This window comes from Lutjanus erythropterus, chromosome 9 (genome assembly GCF_056507025.1).
Source record: "Lutjanus erythropterus isolate fLutEry1 chromosome 9, fLutEry1.hap2, whole genome shotgun sequence".
NCBI lineage: Eukaryota > Metazoa > Chordata > Actinopteri > Lutjaniformes > Lutjanidae > Lutjanus > Lutjanus erythropterus.
In genome coordinates this window covers 40,567,531-40,583,460 of record NC_139325.1, presented here as the reverse complement: position 1 = coordinate 40,583,460, position 15,930 = coordinate 40,567,531, and the positions used below count along the sequence as shown (strand labels likewise).

The window sequence follows — 15,930 nt, the reverse complement described above, 5'->3', positions numbered from 1 at the left end:
TGATGCCTACACTCTTGTACTTTAACTTAGAAGACCAGTGTGTATGATTTAGTAGCATCCGGTGGTGAGGTTGCAGGTTGCAACCAGCTGAATACCCTTTGCCTCACTTTCCCCTTCAAAGTGTGCAGGAAAAACTACGGTGACCATGAAAGTTACAAACTGACAAAAGCAAAAGAGCCAGAGGCAGTTTTGGCTACTCTGCAGATACTTCTCAGTTTTACACACTGGACCTTTAAACTGCAATACTTTTATTTGCACAGTAACAGAGTAGTTTTCCTTGTGATGTTGCTACTTTTACTTTAGTACTTCTCCCATCACTTATCAAAAATAATTTTTGACTAAATAATTGACTCATATTTTCAGCTCTGTAAGTTTTAAAAGAAGACAGGTGTGTGTGTGTGTGTGTGTGTGTGTGTGTGTGTGTGTGTGTGTGTGTGCGTGTGTGTGTGTGTGTGTGTGTGTGTGTGTGTGTGTGTGTGTGTGTGGCTGATCAGCTTTGTCTCTGGTCTTGGTGGCAGCTACATTCTGCTGTACCCAAAAACAAAGGTACCCATTTTAGGAACTATGCGTTGTGAAGTTCGTGCTCTGTGTCCGTTTTGCCGATGGCATCGGGATTGGAGAGAGGGTCCAAATCAGCAAACAGGTTGAACCATGCTGAGAGGTCTTTGGACGTCCCTGCTGTCTCTGTAAAATGAACGAACAAAGGATAAATGTCACTTACACAAACTGCTGTACATTTAAATACATGGTGAAGATATAATCACCTCCCTTTGTCCTGTAAACGACCACATCTGGTTGCGATCCAGAATTATGAATGGAAACAATCCACAAGTTCTTTGAAAATGCCCATAAACACAGGTTTGGTTTTAGCTGGACACGTCTCTTGAATGAGTTAGTTGTTTTCTTTCAAGTCTTTTCATATGTTTTGCTCATTTGGCCCGCTCCTACCTTTCACTGCTGGTTTAGAAGGGTTCTGATTGGCTCCAGATGAGTGCTCTGTCGCCTGGGCGATGGGCTGTGCAACCATCCCAGCCCAATCTGAAAATGGAGACGCACATTCGGATTAATCAACAGGGGACGCTTAACATGCCAAAGCATGATTCAACAAATAAATCATCACACCCTCGCTCACACTGCTGATGTGGACGGATATTGTGTAATAGACACACAAACAGCAATAATCAAAACATTTAACACATCTGACACTATCAGCGGTTTATTAAACACAGACCACAAGTTGCAATTACAACTTTAAGGTCTTGTTTCAGTCAAATTTATTTTTGTGTATATTCTTTCCGTATCCAAAAATCACAATATGTAGCAGCACTAAATACCACCGGGGAGAACACTGGAATGTGCTGTTGATGTTGTACTTAGTGACTGAGTCTAAACTCCAAATACAAACAAATGAGTCCAACAGGCTTTAAAAGGCCAAATAGCCTTTTGAGTTCTTTGTATATTTTTTTCAGTATTTTTCTGTATTAGGGCATTTCAGCTCCAGCATCCTCTACTAGTGTTTATTGCAGCAAGTCCTGGTGTGGGAGCAGAAAGCTTAAATGAATTTTAATGCTTTTTGAGATAAATCTCCCATGATGAGGAGGCTAAAAATATTTTTAAAACGTCAGCTGTTTAAAGGAGGAGTATGTAGAATTTACCAGCATTTAGTGGTGAGGTTGCAGATTGCAATCAACATAATACCCCTCACCTCACCCTCCCCTTCTAAGCACGTAGGTCACGCTCTCAGAAACACTTTGAACGTTTGAATCATCCGCAGTCCACTGCAATTATTTCAGTATCTTACATTTAAAGGGACAGTTCACCCCAAAATCAAAAATGCATATTTTTCCTCTTACCTGTAGTCATGTTTATCCTTCTAGATAGTTTTGGTGTGAGTTGCAGAGTTATGGAGATATCAGCCGTCCAGATGTCTTCCTTTTTACCAGCTAACTAATCCACCAACCTTGTTGTGAGCAGTTTCACATAAGAACTTTTTTACCAGAAAGAAAGTAGTTCTGAACGATTCTACTGAAAAAGAAAGTAGTTATGGCAAGTTCAACTGTAGAAGAAAATAATTCCTACATGAAACTGCTCACAACAACGTCTGTGGATGATATTAAGTCATGATTTCTGGAAACATTGCTGTTGAGTTTTCAAATGTATTTTTTGGCACTTTGAGCACCGCAAGTCAAGTGCCATTTGGTCTGATTATATTTGAGAGACGGCAGAAATCTTTACACTTCTTTCACCAGACCTATCTAGATGGATAAACTGCATGACAGTTAGAGGAAAAATATGTATATGACTATATTTTGAGGTGAACTGTCCCTTAAATACACTACTCAGCTACTTCATCCAGCTGCACCTCCCCATCAGGCCAGGTTAGGAATGACAACCTGCAGAAAGGTGCTTGCTGCATGGCAACAAGTGACAACTTGTGAGTATAATGGAAATTAAGTTGTCATCAGTTCTGTTCCTTTGGACTAAAGCTAGTGATTCCAGTGGACGACTCGGGAGTTTAATGTGGAAGTGACATGGAAAAACTGTGTGTGATTAAGGAGAAAAGGAAGTTTCAGGAAAAATGGATCAGCTCTTACTTTGTGTGAACTTGGGGAACAGACATGTCTTATCTGCAAATGAATGAATTCAGTAGTCAGAGAATTTACAGTTAAACACCATTTTTACCATTACTGCAACAAGTTCATAGGATTTCCTGTGTGGCCCTCAAACTGGCAACTCCATCATCAAAACTTTTTAACGAAAACACCAGAATTCTTATTTTTAGGTGATTATACACTAATGAAAACATAATTATGGATATTATGCCCCATTTCTGCCATATCTTGTCAATAGATCCCATTACTGGACCTTTAAGTTTAAAAACCTTCAGTGTGACTGCATATGGATGTGCTTGTCTCGTGAGGATTTGGGGATTTTCTTCCTTGAAGATTTGTTATAGCTTTGTTTCACATTCTTGGTCTCAAGCCAGGGGCTCCAGTCAAGAACCAGTCAAGATTCTTGACCTTCTGAACAAGGTTCTTTCCAGGATTTTCCTGTTTTAGGCTCCACTGACAGTTATATGCAGGGTACTTAACCCTAACCGCTCCTGTGGAACTGCTCACTGACTGGCATGATAAGATTGTGGTTTTACTGAGCAGCTTCCAGGTGTAAATGTGTAACTGTGTGAATGTGATCAGGGTGTTGCAAAAGAGAGCATCGCTCTCAGTGAACTCTCCCTGAATAAATAAAGGTTAAAAAAAAAAAAAAAAAGGAGGCTGTAAGTTTTTTTCTCTGCTGCCATGTGTTGCTTCTTGCAGCTTCTTTGACCACTCATCTGAGAAGTGCTACTTCTGTGCTCTTCTTCCCACAAGATCTTTGACGACAGCTACAACCTTCTGGTCCTTGAGTTCTTTAGATCAAACCCTTGAACAAGCTCCTCCCTGCAAGACGGGTTTTGAGAGCACAGAGGTAGATTTGTATGTGATGAGTTAGTTTTGAGCTTGCACCTGATGTTTTGTGTTTTTTTTCCTGGCTTGCTGTCAAAAGTTGTTTTGCACTTACAAATCATTCCCTGCCTGTGTGCTCTCCTACATGCAGCTGTACTTGGAGACTGATTACAGCTTGAATTGGCTTTTCCTCAGTGAGTTCTTTAAAATCTGTCTATACCTTAACCAATTTCTGTGCAGTTCTGATTTAATTCTGTTGGCGGTTTCTTGGTCTGCGTATTGTGATTGTTTCTGCCTTAAGCAGTAATACCAATTAAACGTGGAAGAAAGTCAACAAGGTTGAATGTGTTTTGACAGCATTTTGAAAGGAAGAGATCAATCGGGCCCAAGTGTGCGTCGCTGACCAGCTGGACTCTCAGCCTCTCTTTGGAAACTCGTCGCCATCTTGCCAGCTTCTGATTCCACTGACCATATGCTTCTCCTCCTGTTCTGATTCGCTTGAGTTGGAAAAACACTCTAGACTGACTTATTTAAGATCACTGTGGAACTGCATGAATATGTCCAAATTACTACTCTGTGACTAACAAACATTCAGATAACGTATATGCTTTTCCTTATGCTTGCAATTGTTAAGTTTTACAAACATCCATATAATGTTTATAGAGAGCACGTCCTCTTAATTCGTCAGTGGTCAGGCTCTGTGGCGCTGTAGATACCCCGCTAGTGTCAGCTTTGCACATGGAGCTCAAATTAGCAATAATAGATATGGAACGTCTGGTTGCACAAAAGCAACTTGGAAGTTTTAGGAAAAGATCACGCTTTGGGTTTAAATAAGTACATTACTCACGTACAAAAATCTTTAAATAAATCCTGATAATTTTTACCTCCATTTCTGCATCACTTTATATTATTTTGACTGAAGCTGCGATGATTTATTGATTATTAAATTAAATTAATTGAATTAAACGCCAGGATCAATTTTCCACAATGTTCTGACTTTGATTACTGAAAAAATTATTGCAAACGTATACACGTTAAACACTTTAAAAATGGAAAATAAATGCATCTCATTGTTTTTATTTGTCCTCATCAGGAAAACGATATAGAACATTTTAGACTATTGAAGTATAAGATTATAATAAGATGCTACTAAATTTCTTCCATAGTCTTTTATTTATTTAGTGACCCAAATAAAATCTCTTGTGACCCACCTGTGGTTCCCGACCCAGTGTTTGGGACTGACCGGTTTATACTACACTGATTAACACTGAAATGCCAGCTTCATAATTTCACCCAGGAAATACCTACATACATACATACTGTAGGTTTTCATTTCTACTTACTGCTTCTATACTCATAACCCTCTATGCTGGAAAAGGGCAAAGTCAAATCAACAAAACCAGATGAGGTGCGAGCAGCCAGTGCCCAGACCCACATGAAATGGAAAGTAGTTGGCAATCACATACGGGTAAGCAAATCTAATTGCCGTGTTATAATAGCCTCCTTCTATTACTTTGACAGACGTGGGTTTGATAAATCATTCTGAAGCCACTTTTCTCCCTGTGTGGAAATAGCTGTAGTTAATTTTAGCTCTACATTCGTTAATGCACTCATTCATGGAAAAACAATGTAACTTATTATTTAGTTTTCAGACATATTTATTTCATCTAAGTACTTAATTAAATTAGGATAATGGTGGTTCATTTAGACGTTCTTGTATGGTTTTAGATAGGAGACATTCTTTCTTATGGTGGAAACCTCAAGTGGTCTCAATTTGATTGTAAACTCAGTCTTTTGGACCTGTGAACCCCGTCTCTGGTTCACCCATGTCTGGCTCAAGCACAAGCACACACTGACTCTTCTGTTCTGACCTGAGGAGAGGGAAGACTGCAGATTATTCAAGCTCTGGTCCAACAGCTGAGATGGTAGAAAGAAGGAGTCTTCCTGTTGCTGGGCCTCCGCTGGTCGACCCGATGCTGCGCTTGTTCCCTCCTCCGTGTCTCCAAACACTTCTGTCCACTCTCGAGAGAAGTCGCCCTCGTCCACGGACATACCGCCCAGGATCTCGTTCAGTAAGGCCATGCTGTCCTTCTCCTCTCCTTCTAACTCTGAAGAGAGAGGATCTCCATTCTCTGGAATGACCAGGCAGAGTGATCAGAAGACTTCTTTGCACTTGCACTTACATTTGTGTCTTAACATTTTCCCAAAGTTTTATCAAATGGTTCTGATGTTATTCTACAGTGCTTCACCTTTGCAAATTGGTGTTTTAAGGAATCCTGGTATTTATAATTAAGAGAGCTGAAATGATCAGGGTCATGTAATTGATTAGTTTTTTGGCAGAAAAACAATCAACAACTATCCTGATCCTTTGTCGAGCATAACAGCAAACTAAATTAGAGCTGCAACATTTGATCGATTATGAATCGATGATTAAATTAATCGCCAATTATTGTGGTAGTTGATACATCGTTTGAGTGACTTTTTAAGAAAAACTGACAGTGAACTGAGTATCTTTTGCTTGTGCACAAAACATGACATTTGAGGACGTCACCTTGGGCTTTGGGAAACAGTGATCCAACATTTTTCACCATTTTCTGGCATTTTATAGATCAAACAACTAAACGATTAATTGAGGATATAATTAATAGTAATGAAAATAGTTGTTAGTTGCAACCATAAATGAAATATTTTTGTATTTTGGAATTAAACATGTCTTCTTGATCAAAACTTTTTACTATTTTCTTGACATTTTATAGACTAATCAAATGATTAGACAATTAGCAGAGTATAATGGCATGTGTACAAACGGGTGACAAATCAAAGGAAAAAACAAAGAGTCTTAGTAAGATGTCGGGCCAGCATGTGCTGCCAAAATAACTTCAATGTCTGTAGAACTCTGTTGCAGGGAAAAGCACTTTTGGGATGGTGATCACCCCGAACAACATTGTTTTGATTTGCATTGACCCTTGCCTCAAATGGGACAAGTGGACCCAAACCATGTCAGCAAAATGTCTCCCCCAGTGTAACGGAGCCATCACATGTCCTCACTGTAGGGGTCAAGCATCCAGGCCTGTACTGTTGTCTCAGCGTACGCCACACATTCACTCGCCCACTTGTCGAGAAAATGGTGAAGGATGACTCATCTAACTAACCATATCACTTTTTTCCACATCTTTTGCACCGCTGAACTCTCAAATGTGCATTCATCTTCGTAATGAGAGGTTTATGCACTGAAACCCTGCTATAATGTCCCTCTCTATGTAATTGTCGATGGACTGTTCTTGCTGACACAGTCTGATCATGTCCTGCATTGACATTCTCGGGCACCTGAGGAAGAGTTTCTCTGTTTTTCCTGACAAATCGCACTAATGCACGAGCATCATAGTCATTATATGTGAGCTGTTTCCCACAATTTCCAACCCTATTTACTGATGTTTTTCCCGTAGATCTTGAGCAGACATTGTGACTGCATTTCATACACATATGTATAAACAGATTTTTACATGCATTTAATAGTAAGTATTGTCTTTTACCTTTTTTGGTCTTGTCGCTGGTGTTTTCATTTACTAGTGAAATAAGTCTGTAAATAAGACAAACAGAAGTTCAGTTTATATTATTTTGCACATACATAAGACAACATATGTGTAGAAATACTGCGTTTATGTTCAGTCCAGACTGGTTCAGTGTTTATAAACACATTCTCAGTTTTCGCCGCTGGCATGCATGTGTTTGGTCTACCTGCATGAACAAAGATCAAGGTCAGATAACTCACTGGTCGTCTGTGGTCTCGGTTTTCTTTCCATCGTCTTTCTCTGCTTTTATTTTCTTCTTCCCCTTCTTCTTAGCCAGCTTGTCCATGGGGTCTTGTAAGGTCTGAAATATTAACCAAGTCATGCATTATTATAATTGTGGGCCAAGTCTTGAGATGCAGGTCTACTTCAAGCCTTGTCAGAGTTTAGATCTCATCTGTGCAGGTCAAGACGGTGTCTAACCGTCAGTGTGGAGAACTCGTAATGCTGACAGCCCTTGAAGCTCTCGTGAATGGCAGCCATAGTGTGGGACGTCTTCTCCCAGAAGTGCAAAAGTGTCGTCTGAAACAGTAGAAGCCACACATTCAGCTGGTCTTGTTTAAAAGTAGTAATTAACATCAGTTAAAGGTAACTTCCTGTATTTATTAAACCTGGGCCCTAGTTTTACCTATTTTATAATTTTGGTATCTAATTGTACAAAATACTTTGGGATTGGTGCAGTAGATCCACAAAATAAGCAGCAATGGCTGCAGTATAATCCTGGGGGGGGGGGTCATGCGCCCATCCAAGCATGTCCATCAAAGGGCTTCTTGTTGCCGCAGACATCCTCAGACTTATTGTTATCGCTGTTATTACTAAGATAAAATGTTTCTCAGTTTAGTATTACAGAACCAAATCCAAACTGATTTTAGGAGTCCTGTCTTTTCTTCCTTCATCCTATCTTATCTCAGGTTAAGAAATCCTAAATACTTAATTCAACATTGTTTAAAAGGTTTCATGTCCGTTACCTAGCAACCAACTCTGCTTTTCTCATCTCACTGAGCTGAACCACTTTGTAACCGTTGTTGTTTTATCATTGAATCATAACAAACATACACTGAAAAAAAGCAAATACGATAGTGGGCATTTATCTTCAAGACAGATGAGTAAGACATTTTGGTAACATCTGTAGAGAAATCCAAAGATGTGTGATTGTGTAAAAGCAGTACAGATTAAACAGTTACAGATTACAGATTAAACACTACCATTCGTTAGTTAGTAAGTTAGCCACTAGGCCTACTGCAGGTGGAAAAGTTTAAAGAGTTTTTCAGATGTTGGTTAGTTTGGATGCTTGGTTACAGCTCCTGTCTTAAGTTAGAATAGAAGCATTGACTGAGGAACTGTTCATCTGTAATGGCCTTTTTTCCTAAATCAGGCCCTAACCCTAATTACCATGGTTACCAAACAGTGAACGCAGGGTCTGCAAGTTCAGAAGTTTCTGTAACATGACCCCTGGTTTAAAAATACCAGAATAACGCTTGACTTTGCTTCCCACGTCTAGTGTTCAATGTCTCCTCGCGTGGTCTGATTAAATCCCCAGGCAGTGTCTTGTACTGCTTTGTTCCCTTTATATCTTCCTTCCTGGCTGAACTGCATGTGGTAGATCCATTGAAAACACACCCTATTTAAGATCAATGGAGTGTAATGCAAACAACTGGGCTTTGTGTTTTTACCTGGTACATGGTTAAAACGTGAGAGAGGAGGTTGCAGCGGCTGGCTCCCAGCAGGTCCACTTTCTGGCAGACATCATTCTTCAGTTTGTCAAAGCTTGTTTTGGTAGTGCGCACCTGGGCTTGAACCTGAGATACAGTAGATAAGAAAATGTCCCAACTGAAGATAAGCAGCCAGTATTATTTATCATGCTGGTTTGAGCATTAAAAATAAACATTGGAGTTCAAGTTTGTGCAAGTGTAGTTACTAAAGCATAAGCAGATTAAAGCATGCTGCTTTCTTGTTTAAACCAATGATCCCCTATTTCATGTTGCATTCCGCCCTCTAGTGACATTTTTCTGTAATAGTTTTCTTATTTATGCTGTCGGGGTGATCTTATATATTGCAGAAAACTGGGGCTGAAACCATCAGTCAATTACTCAGTTAGTTGATGACATTTTCGATGTCTTCATAACTGAATATCTTTGTGTATGAAGTATGGCATATAAGGATTTCACAGTGGCCTCTGGCAGCTTGTGATGGACATTTTCCAGTGTTTTGTGACATTTTTTAAACCCAACATTTAATTGAAAAAATAATTGACAGATTAATTAATGATAAATCGTTTAAGTCCTGCAGCAAATGGCATGTTGGAGCCGTTATAATATTTTACCCTTCTCCCACACACTGTGTTGGCGGGTTTTTGACATTATTTCTATTTTAATGTTGTGCTGGCCTGCAGCAAATCCTTAATATTGACAGAGGATTACAAGCTGAGGAAAAGCCAACAATTTAACAAAACCATAATATTATACATTATTAAAAATGGTGTACAAATACAGTGCTTTGTAATTCGCGACGTACAAGTATGTAGACTCACAAGACTTGTCATTACTGTGAAAAAGGCCAGTTTGTGTGTCAGACGAACCTTACGGAATTTCTCCATCTGTTTGTGAGTATCTGGATCCAGCTCCTGAGAGACATCCTTCATCCAAAGCAGCGCTCCACGGTATTCGGTCCTGGACTGCTCCATTCGATTCACCGTCAGCCACGTGTCTGAGATGGCTCGATAGCGAAACGTTTCGACCTCCTGGTACAAACGGCACAGAGGGTTCCTCAGAGCCAGTCTGTAGGACGTAGTGTTAAATTAAGTATTAAGGTAGTGCATGACTTTTAATTATCATTACCCGCTAGTTTTATACATTACTTAATTGTCATGAATGAACAGATTTTGGCCTTTATAGTGCACAATACAGTCTGGTGAATAATTCACAAAAAGACAGACAGGAAAATGTTTTATAAAACCTGAAGGTCTCAGTATCTTTCTAGCCCAGAAAGTCTTGCAAAAGCAAATATTACAGTCAATTGTGCCCCTTTATTGATTCTCCTATGTAAAGATGCAAAGTAAACTCTTAAAAAAGGACAAGTAGTGAATACTGAGTATTAATTTTGAGAAACAAACTCACTAGCAGGACAAAGAGGCTATCAATCCTCTCTGTGATAGTTTCCCATACTGCTGTTGGCAAGTATTTACCAGTAGGGTAACACAATTACTGTAATATAATATTATAATGGTGTAACACTTAACTAAGGTATTAACAATCATTTTGTGTGGTTGTTTTATTGCTGAATTGTACTAGAAAATTATGGCAAATAAATTTAATCCTCCTTTTGTAATGGAGTCATTGCATCTCTGCTCTCTAATTGTGATTATTTGAATCCGGTTCTGTCAGAATATCCTAGGAGTGTCGATAAATTACTGTTGTGCAGCTGCAACTTGGATGTGAATTACTGCTGATCTTTTTGTATGCTGCCTACCTCTGTTGGGAGGAGAAGCAGAGGGCTTTCCCTGTGGCTTGCATGATCTTTCCAGCCCTGGTTTTATCCTGTGAGCCCTGAGAGCGCAGGAAACGACCCAGCTCGTTCTCCTCTTGGGAAAGAACTGCACAGAAGACATGCCAAAGTAGTCTTAAAATCAATCTCGTACAGACTTACTAAACCTTAAATAAATAAAACTGAGCTTTACCTTCCAAATTAAATGACCTGGAATGAATCAGTTTTTCATATTCAACATAACATTTTTATGTTGAGCATCAATATTCACCTTTGTATCTCAATCGCAAATAGCCCTGTAAATGACTGCATACTGTTTATAGGAATAAAAATCTCACTCTCACATTCATTGCGTTTCCCTCTGAGGATTGCCAAGGCAAAGTGTTCCCAGGAGAAGGATCAGTCTAAGAGCAGTGTTTCTGGAGGACTGCTCTCAGCTTAGTTCTTGGTGCCCAGGCCTGTGAGGCTCAACCTGAAGAAGTAACACTGGGCTGAGTCCATGAGGGCCAGCCACCCACATGAGCAGATGTTGGGGTTTACTGCAACCTCTGTAAAATATCACCTTAGCCAGAGCTGGTGTTGAAGCCCTGGCACTTCCAACTAATAAATCTGGGCTAAGTTTTACCAGTGGTATGCTGGTAAATTTGGTGGTTTTATACCACAGTGAAAGTTACTGATTGTAACACCGCCACTGTGATATTTTTGGTGGTAATTGTAGCATGAAATTTGGATCTGGCACATCCGTAGCTTGCCATTATCCTTAGGCTCTTTAACAAAACTCCCAGATAGAAGTTGGATTGTCTTTTCCCAGAATGGCTCATGATGAGAGACAGTGGATGGGTATGAGGACAGTACTCATGAATCCCTGGCGAATCAGCGCCGTCTTTTTCCTGCAGAATGAGAGGATCACGTCTATGCATTTGCTAGTTAGCAAAGAAAGAAGAAATCTAATTGTTAGATGTACCAGGGTCCCAACAGCAGCAGGGTGCCCAGCCTCTGTTCTGCTGCTGCAAACTTACATTTGTAATGGATGGTGGTAATTAGCAGGATTTGCCTGCCTGATCTCAAATCGAGTGGTGTTTTGATCGTGCACCATCCTTTATGACCACGACACTGAAACATGAGGTCACTCACAAGTGCAGCTGGTAACACAGGATAGATGATCAACTTTGTTGCTGCGTCATCTTATCTGGTGTACTGTTCATCACCCGGTGAGGATCTGAATCTGGTGCTGAGGGAAGCTGCCAGACAGACCCAGCAAAGTGGGAATGTTAACCTGAACTTAATTTGAGGTGTCTTTGTTTATTCTTGAAGGCAATGTTATGAGCTACAACATCCAGAGTGAGCTGTATTGCAGGAGGAGACAGAAGAGGTTCAGAGTTCCTCTTGGACGCCTCCTTGTGTACATTACAGGAAATGATCAACAGGGAGGACACCAGAACATACTGGAGGGTGCAGTGAGGGGAAAAAAGAAGTCTGGGCTGCCTTGATTTGCGTTCTGCCATCATTAAACACGTCTGGATAAATGCAACAATTCTTAAACAAAACATTTAGAGGAGTTTGACCCAGTGGCAACAGTTCATACTTTCATTATTGATTTAGAGTTTCTATTTCCTCTAAATACTTATGCTGTTTATTCAAACGTACGGCAGATTCTTCTCTGGTACTGCTCGATGACCTTCAGCAGCTCCATGCATGTCCTCTGGATCGAGTGGAAGACCTGCACAGGAGAAGAACATGAGCGGTAAACACAAAGTCAAACAAAAACTGCTTGATCATTGTGGAAGTAATTAGTTGTGCCGCACATTGCCTGAGCAGAGTGCTGCAGGAACGAATCATAAAAACCTGGAAATGAGTTAGCAGATTAGCACTTCTGGTTCCCTCAATCAGTGGGTTTATTGACTGGGTTTCTGATTTGATGCCAGTGGTTAACACAAGCTTAAGAGGTTTCCCATTTTGTTTTACAGCATAAAATACATCAGTTAATACCCATGTCTTAAAAAAGGCAGTTAATCTAAAATCCAATGGAAAAATTCTGTTGGCTATTTGTGGAGGGAATCAAATTGATGCTAAGCTCCAGGTTAGTCTACAAAAGTGCTTCATTCCTGCAGCACTCTGTATGCTGGAAGTGACTTACACTCAAGAGAGACAAACCACGGATATCTATGGAGGTCTATAATGCCTTATAGATGCAATGCAACATTAAAGTCTTTATGAGGTAAAATGTATGCATTAAAATGTCTCATCACAGCTGTAAAACTTGAGCTCTGATCTGTATGTAGATATCCAGTTTTAAATGGTTTACTGTATCACCCTTCTTATCGAGGACCTGGCCTAAATTAAGGTTGGATGTTCCAGCTCTTATAAGGTATCGATTTCAGCTATTAAATTCACTTCCCTCCTGAAACGGAGGCATAGATGATGGAGGTTAGAGAGGCAGCCTAATGTAGGTTCTGAGCCTGAAGCTAACACTGGCGCGGTGTGAATCAAAAAGCCATTTTAGTCACTGCAGAGTCCACCCGAGGGGAAGTATCTCCAGTGTTTCTTAATGTTTCTGTGATGTGATCGAGGCCCGTGGTGACCGAACCTGACTCTCTGTTCCCTCATTTACTTAACATGCTGTAAAACTGCGAGCCCCGACACTTTCACATTCCTCCTCACCTCCAGCTTGGCATCCAGATCCGCGTCTGACGCCACCACATGTTCGTCCTCCTTCTTCCCGGTGACCTTGATGAGCGTCTGTTTGGTTTTCCAGTACTTCTGCTGGAACTTGTTCACCACAGATGAGTCTTGGCTTTGGATGAAGCGGTCCAGATAGTCTCTGGAGTATCCACTGCAAAGACACAGAGGTCGGACAATGTTGAAACTGATGCTTCTTCCATAATAATCCGAGAAGAATTTACTGACTGGTGTTAAACTTAGTGTAAACACAGAGGTATACTCACAAATTTCCTCCATCCATTTTTCACAGTTACCTGTGGAGAAAGCAGGACAGTTTAGATACCTGCTGGGTAATAGATGTGGTGAGGGCTTGGGGGCAGTTGTACCACCTTTTTTTTGTTTGTTTGTTTGTTTATTGTTTTACATTTTTCCACAATTTGTAGAAAATGAAACAACAGAAAGCTGAAATTTTCATAAATCACCAATAAACACCATATCTTTCTTTAAAAAATAAATGTACATTACAGTACATGTACTTGATGAAATCGGTGTTTTTGGAAATGTTACAACAGACCCTGTGTGTGTGGGAGGAGGTAAATGTCAAACGCTGCAACACTGTAAGTATTTATTAATTCAAAATTTCTCCATATTGATTAAACTAAACCACATTTAGTGGTCAAATAACACTGACTTGTTTGATGAAAACTGAAAGTTGAAGCTTAAATAGAAAGTTTTTCCTGCTGCAGCAGTGAGCTGTGATTTGAAAGTTGTTCTGTCTTGTTTTGTCTCTTAATTTTATGTTTTTGAGAGACAAACGTTTTGGTAAGTTACCAGGAAGAGACTTCAGGGGACACAGAGGAAGTCACTTGAAGCTAACCTCACCATTCTGGTGGAGGTGGGGATGGAGGTGAACGAGATGCCACTTTTTCTTGATGGCGTCTATCGCAAATCACGAAACGTGCCAAACTCTCAGTAGAAAATGGCCTTGGATAAGTGCTGGGCCATATACTTGAAATCAACATTTCAGTATGTAACAATATGACAAATGAAGCACTTATAAAATAATCAAACTGATTTTGAAGTTTTAACTGGAACACATGCAGTTTAAGTTTTTACCTGGTTATGAAACAGTGTCAGTTTATTTCTGATGCCTCTATATGACCAACATAAATCAGACCATCCATGAGAAGATCGTCTATTTCTATATAGTTTTTCTTCTTAATACCTGCCACTGAGTCAGATTTTCTTTAATGATTAATTGTTAACATCCCTAAGTTTGGGTCTTTGGTTAATGTTCTACTGTAAATACTGTGTGTAAAGTTTATTAAGTCACACAAAACTCTTCAGATGTGTAAAGTAAAAACTTAAAAAATGATGTGTTAAAAATAGTAATTTTGATAGTTTTCTATAACTCGCTTGGAGTCATTAATCTGGACACAACAACTTTATAAAACAATAGTTGTCATGTTTAATAAATTGACTTATATATAATTAAATGAAAGATCACACAGATGTTTATACGCCTGGTGGAAGAAGTACTCAGATCTTTTATTTAAGTAAAAGTAGCAGTACTGCAGTGTACTGCAATGCAAAAACTAATTATGCAGAATATATTATATCGGTATATATTTACTATGTATGTATGTATGTACTGTCTAGCTTAACTTATAACAACATTTCATTGTTTATTAGTTAATGTATAATTTGTACTAATAAATATGAATGTGCAAACCTACTAAAGCTAGTTTTCCCTCTGAACTGCAGTGAAGTAGAATTAAAAAATTACAAAATGGAAATACTGTAGTCAAGTACAACTTGTACTTGAGTAAATGTACTTAGTTACATTCCACTTATGCAAGCAGTGCCTCAAAGTTACTGTGTGCAGCATGTGAATCTGCGGTGACTGACCTGCTCCTGCTGCAGCTGTCAGTCATAATAAGGTGTGACTGAGCTCTTATTTGTGTTTCTACCGTCCCTCCCAGCTGCGCTCAAACATGAACCCGTCTGAAACATCTGAGCTCATCACCGCCTGTTTTCCCAGAGACTGACTGATCTCCCGCTGTCCATCAGCACCGGGGATGAAATTAATAATTAATCATTTTACACAGGAGCTCTGGCGTCACGACTCGCTTTAACGTGATGGGATATGATGCGATAAACGCGACTCGCGGCTCATTAACAAAGAAGAAATACATTATGACAAATATTCACTTACATCTGAATTAACATATATTAATCCCACACACTACAATAATACTGTAATACATCCGCACCGCACCAGAATAAACACACCGCCTGACTCACTGCACTGAAGCGGCGTCTTCCTCCCATGATCCTCCTCTGAATATCACACAGATGTCATCACACATCAAAATAAAACCGCAGTATGTTGCGCTCTTACCTCTCCGTGTTGATAACATGCAGGAAAAAGGCTCGTTATTTTCGTCCCATCGCCGCTCTGACAGCAGCTCCGGCTGTAGGCCCACTGTACACTGTGCTGTGTACTCACAGCTGCTCATTCACTTCAGCGCATTGTCCGCCTGCTGCACGAGACACGCTGACGTCATGCACGCTGCCGCGCGCAGGACGTTCAAATGTTTGTCCCTTGCAAACACGTATTAATGTATAAAAAGCGCTAATTGGCTCATTGTGCGTCGCCCTCTGTTTGTATTCCAGTATTTCAAACTGGATTAATGTTTGTATTGTAGACTAATAATGAAAATTTAAAAAAATCTTTATCTTTTATCATGTTTACTAACATTATAGACGTATTT

The 15,930-nt window shown here is 39.8% G+C and overlaps 1 protein-coding gene across 1 annotated transcript; it reads right to left on the bottom strand.

Moving 5' to 3' along the window:
• Positions 1–478: 478 nt before the first annotated feature.
• On the bottom strand, positions 479–15,685 carry ica1 (islet cell autoantigen 1). Its single transcript, XM_084727600.1, has 13 exons — positions 15,558–15,685; positions 13,441–13,470; positions 13,157–13,328; positions 12,143–12,215; positions 10,481–10,604; positions 9,591–9,789; positions 8,686–8,811; positions 7,436–7,534; positions 7,216–7,316; positions 6,977–7,023; positions 5,315–5,575; positions 949–1,038; positions 479–684 (listed from the first exon to the last, which is right to left on the bottom strand). Exons 2-13 carry the CDS (start codon positions 13,455–13,457, stop codon positions 563–565), a joined length of 1,431 nt encoding a protein of 476 aa, XP_084583726.1. The 5' UTR covers positions 13,458–13,470; positions 15,558–15,685; the 3' UTR covers positions 479–562.
• Positions 15,686–15,930: the final 245 nt, after the last annotated feature.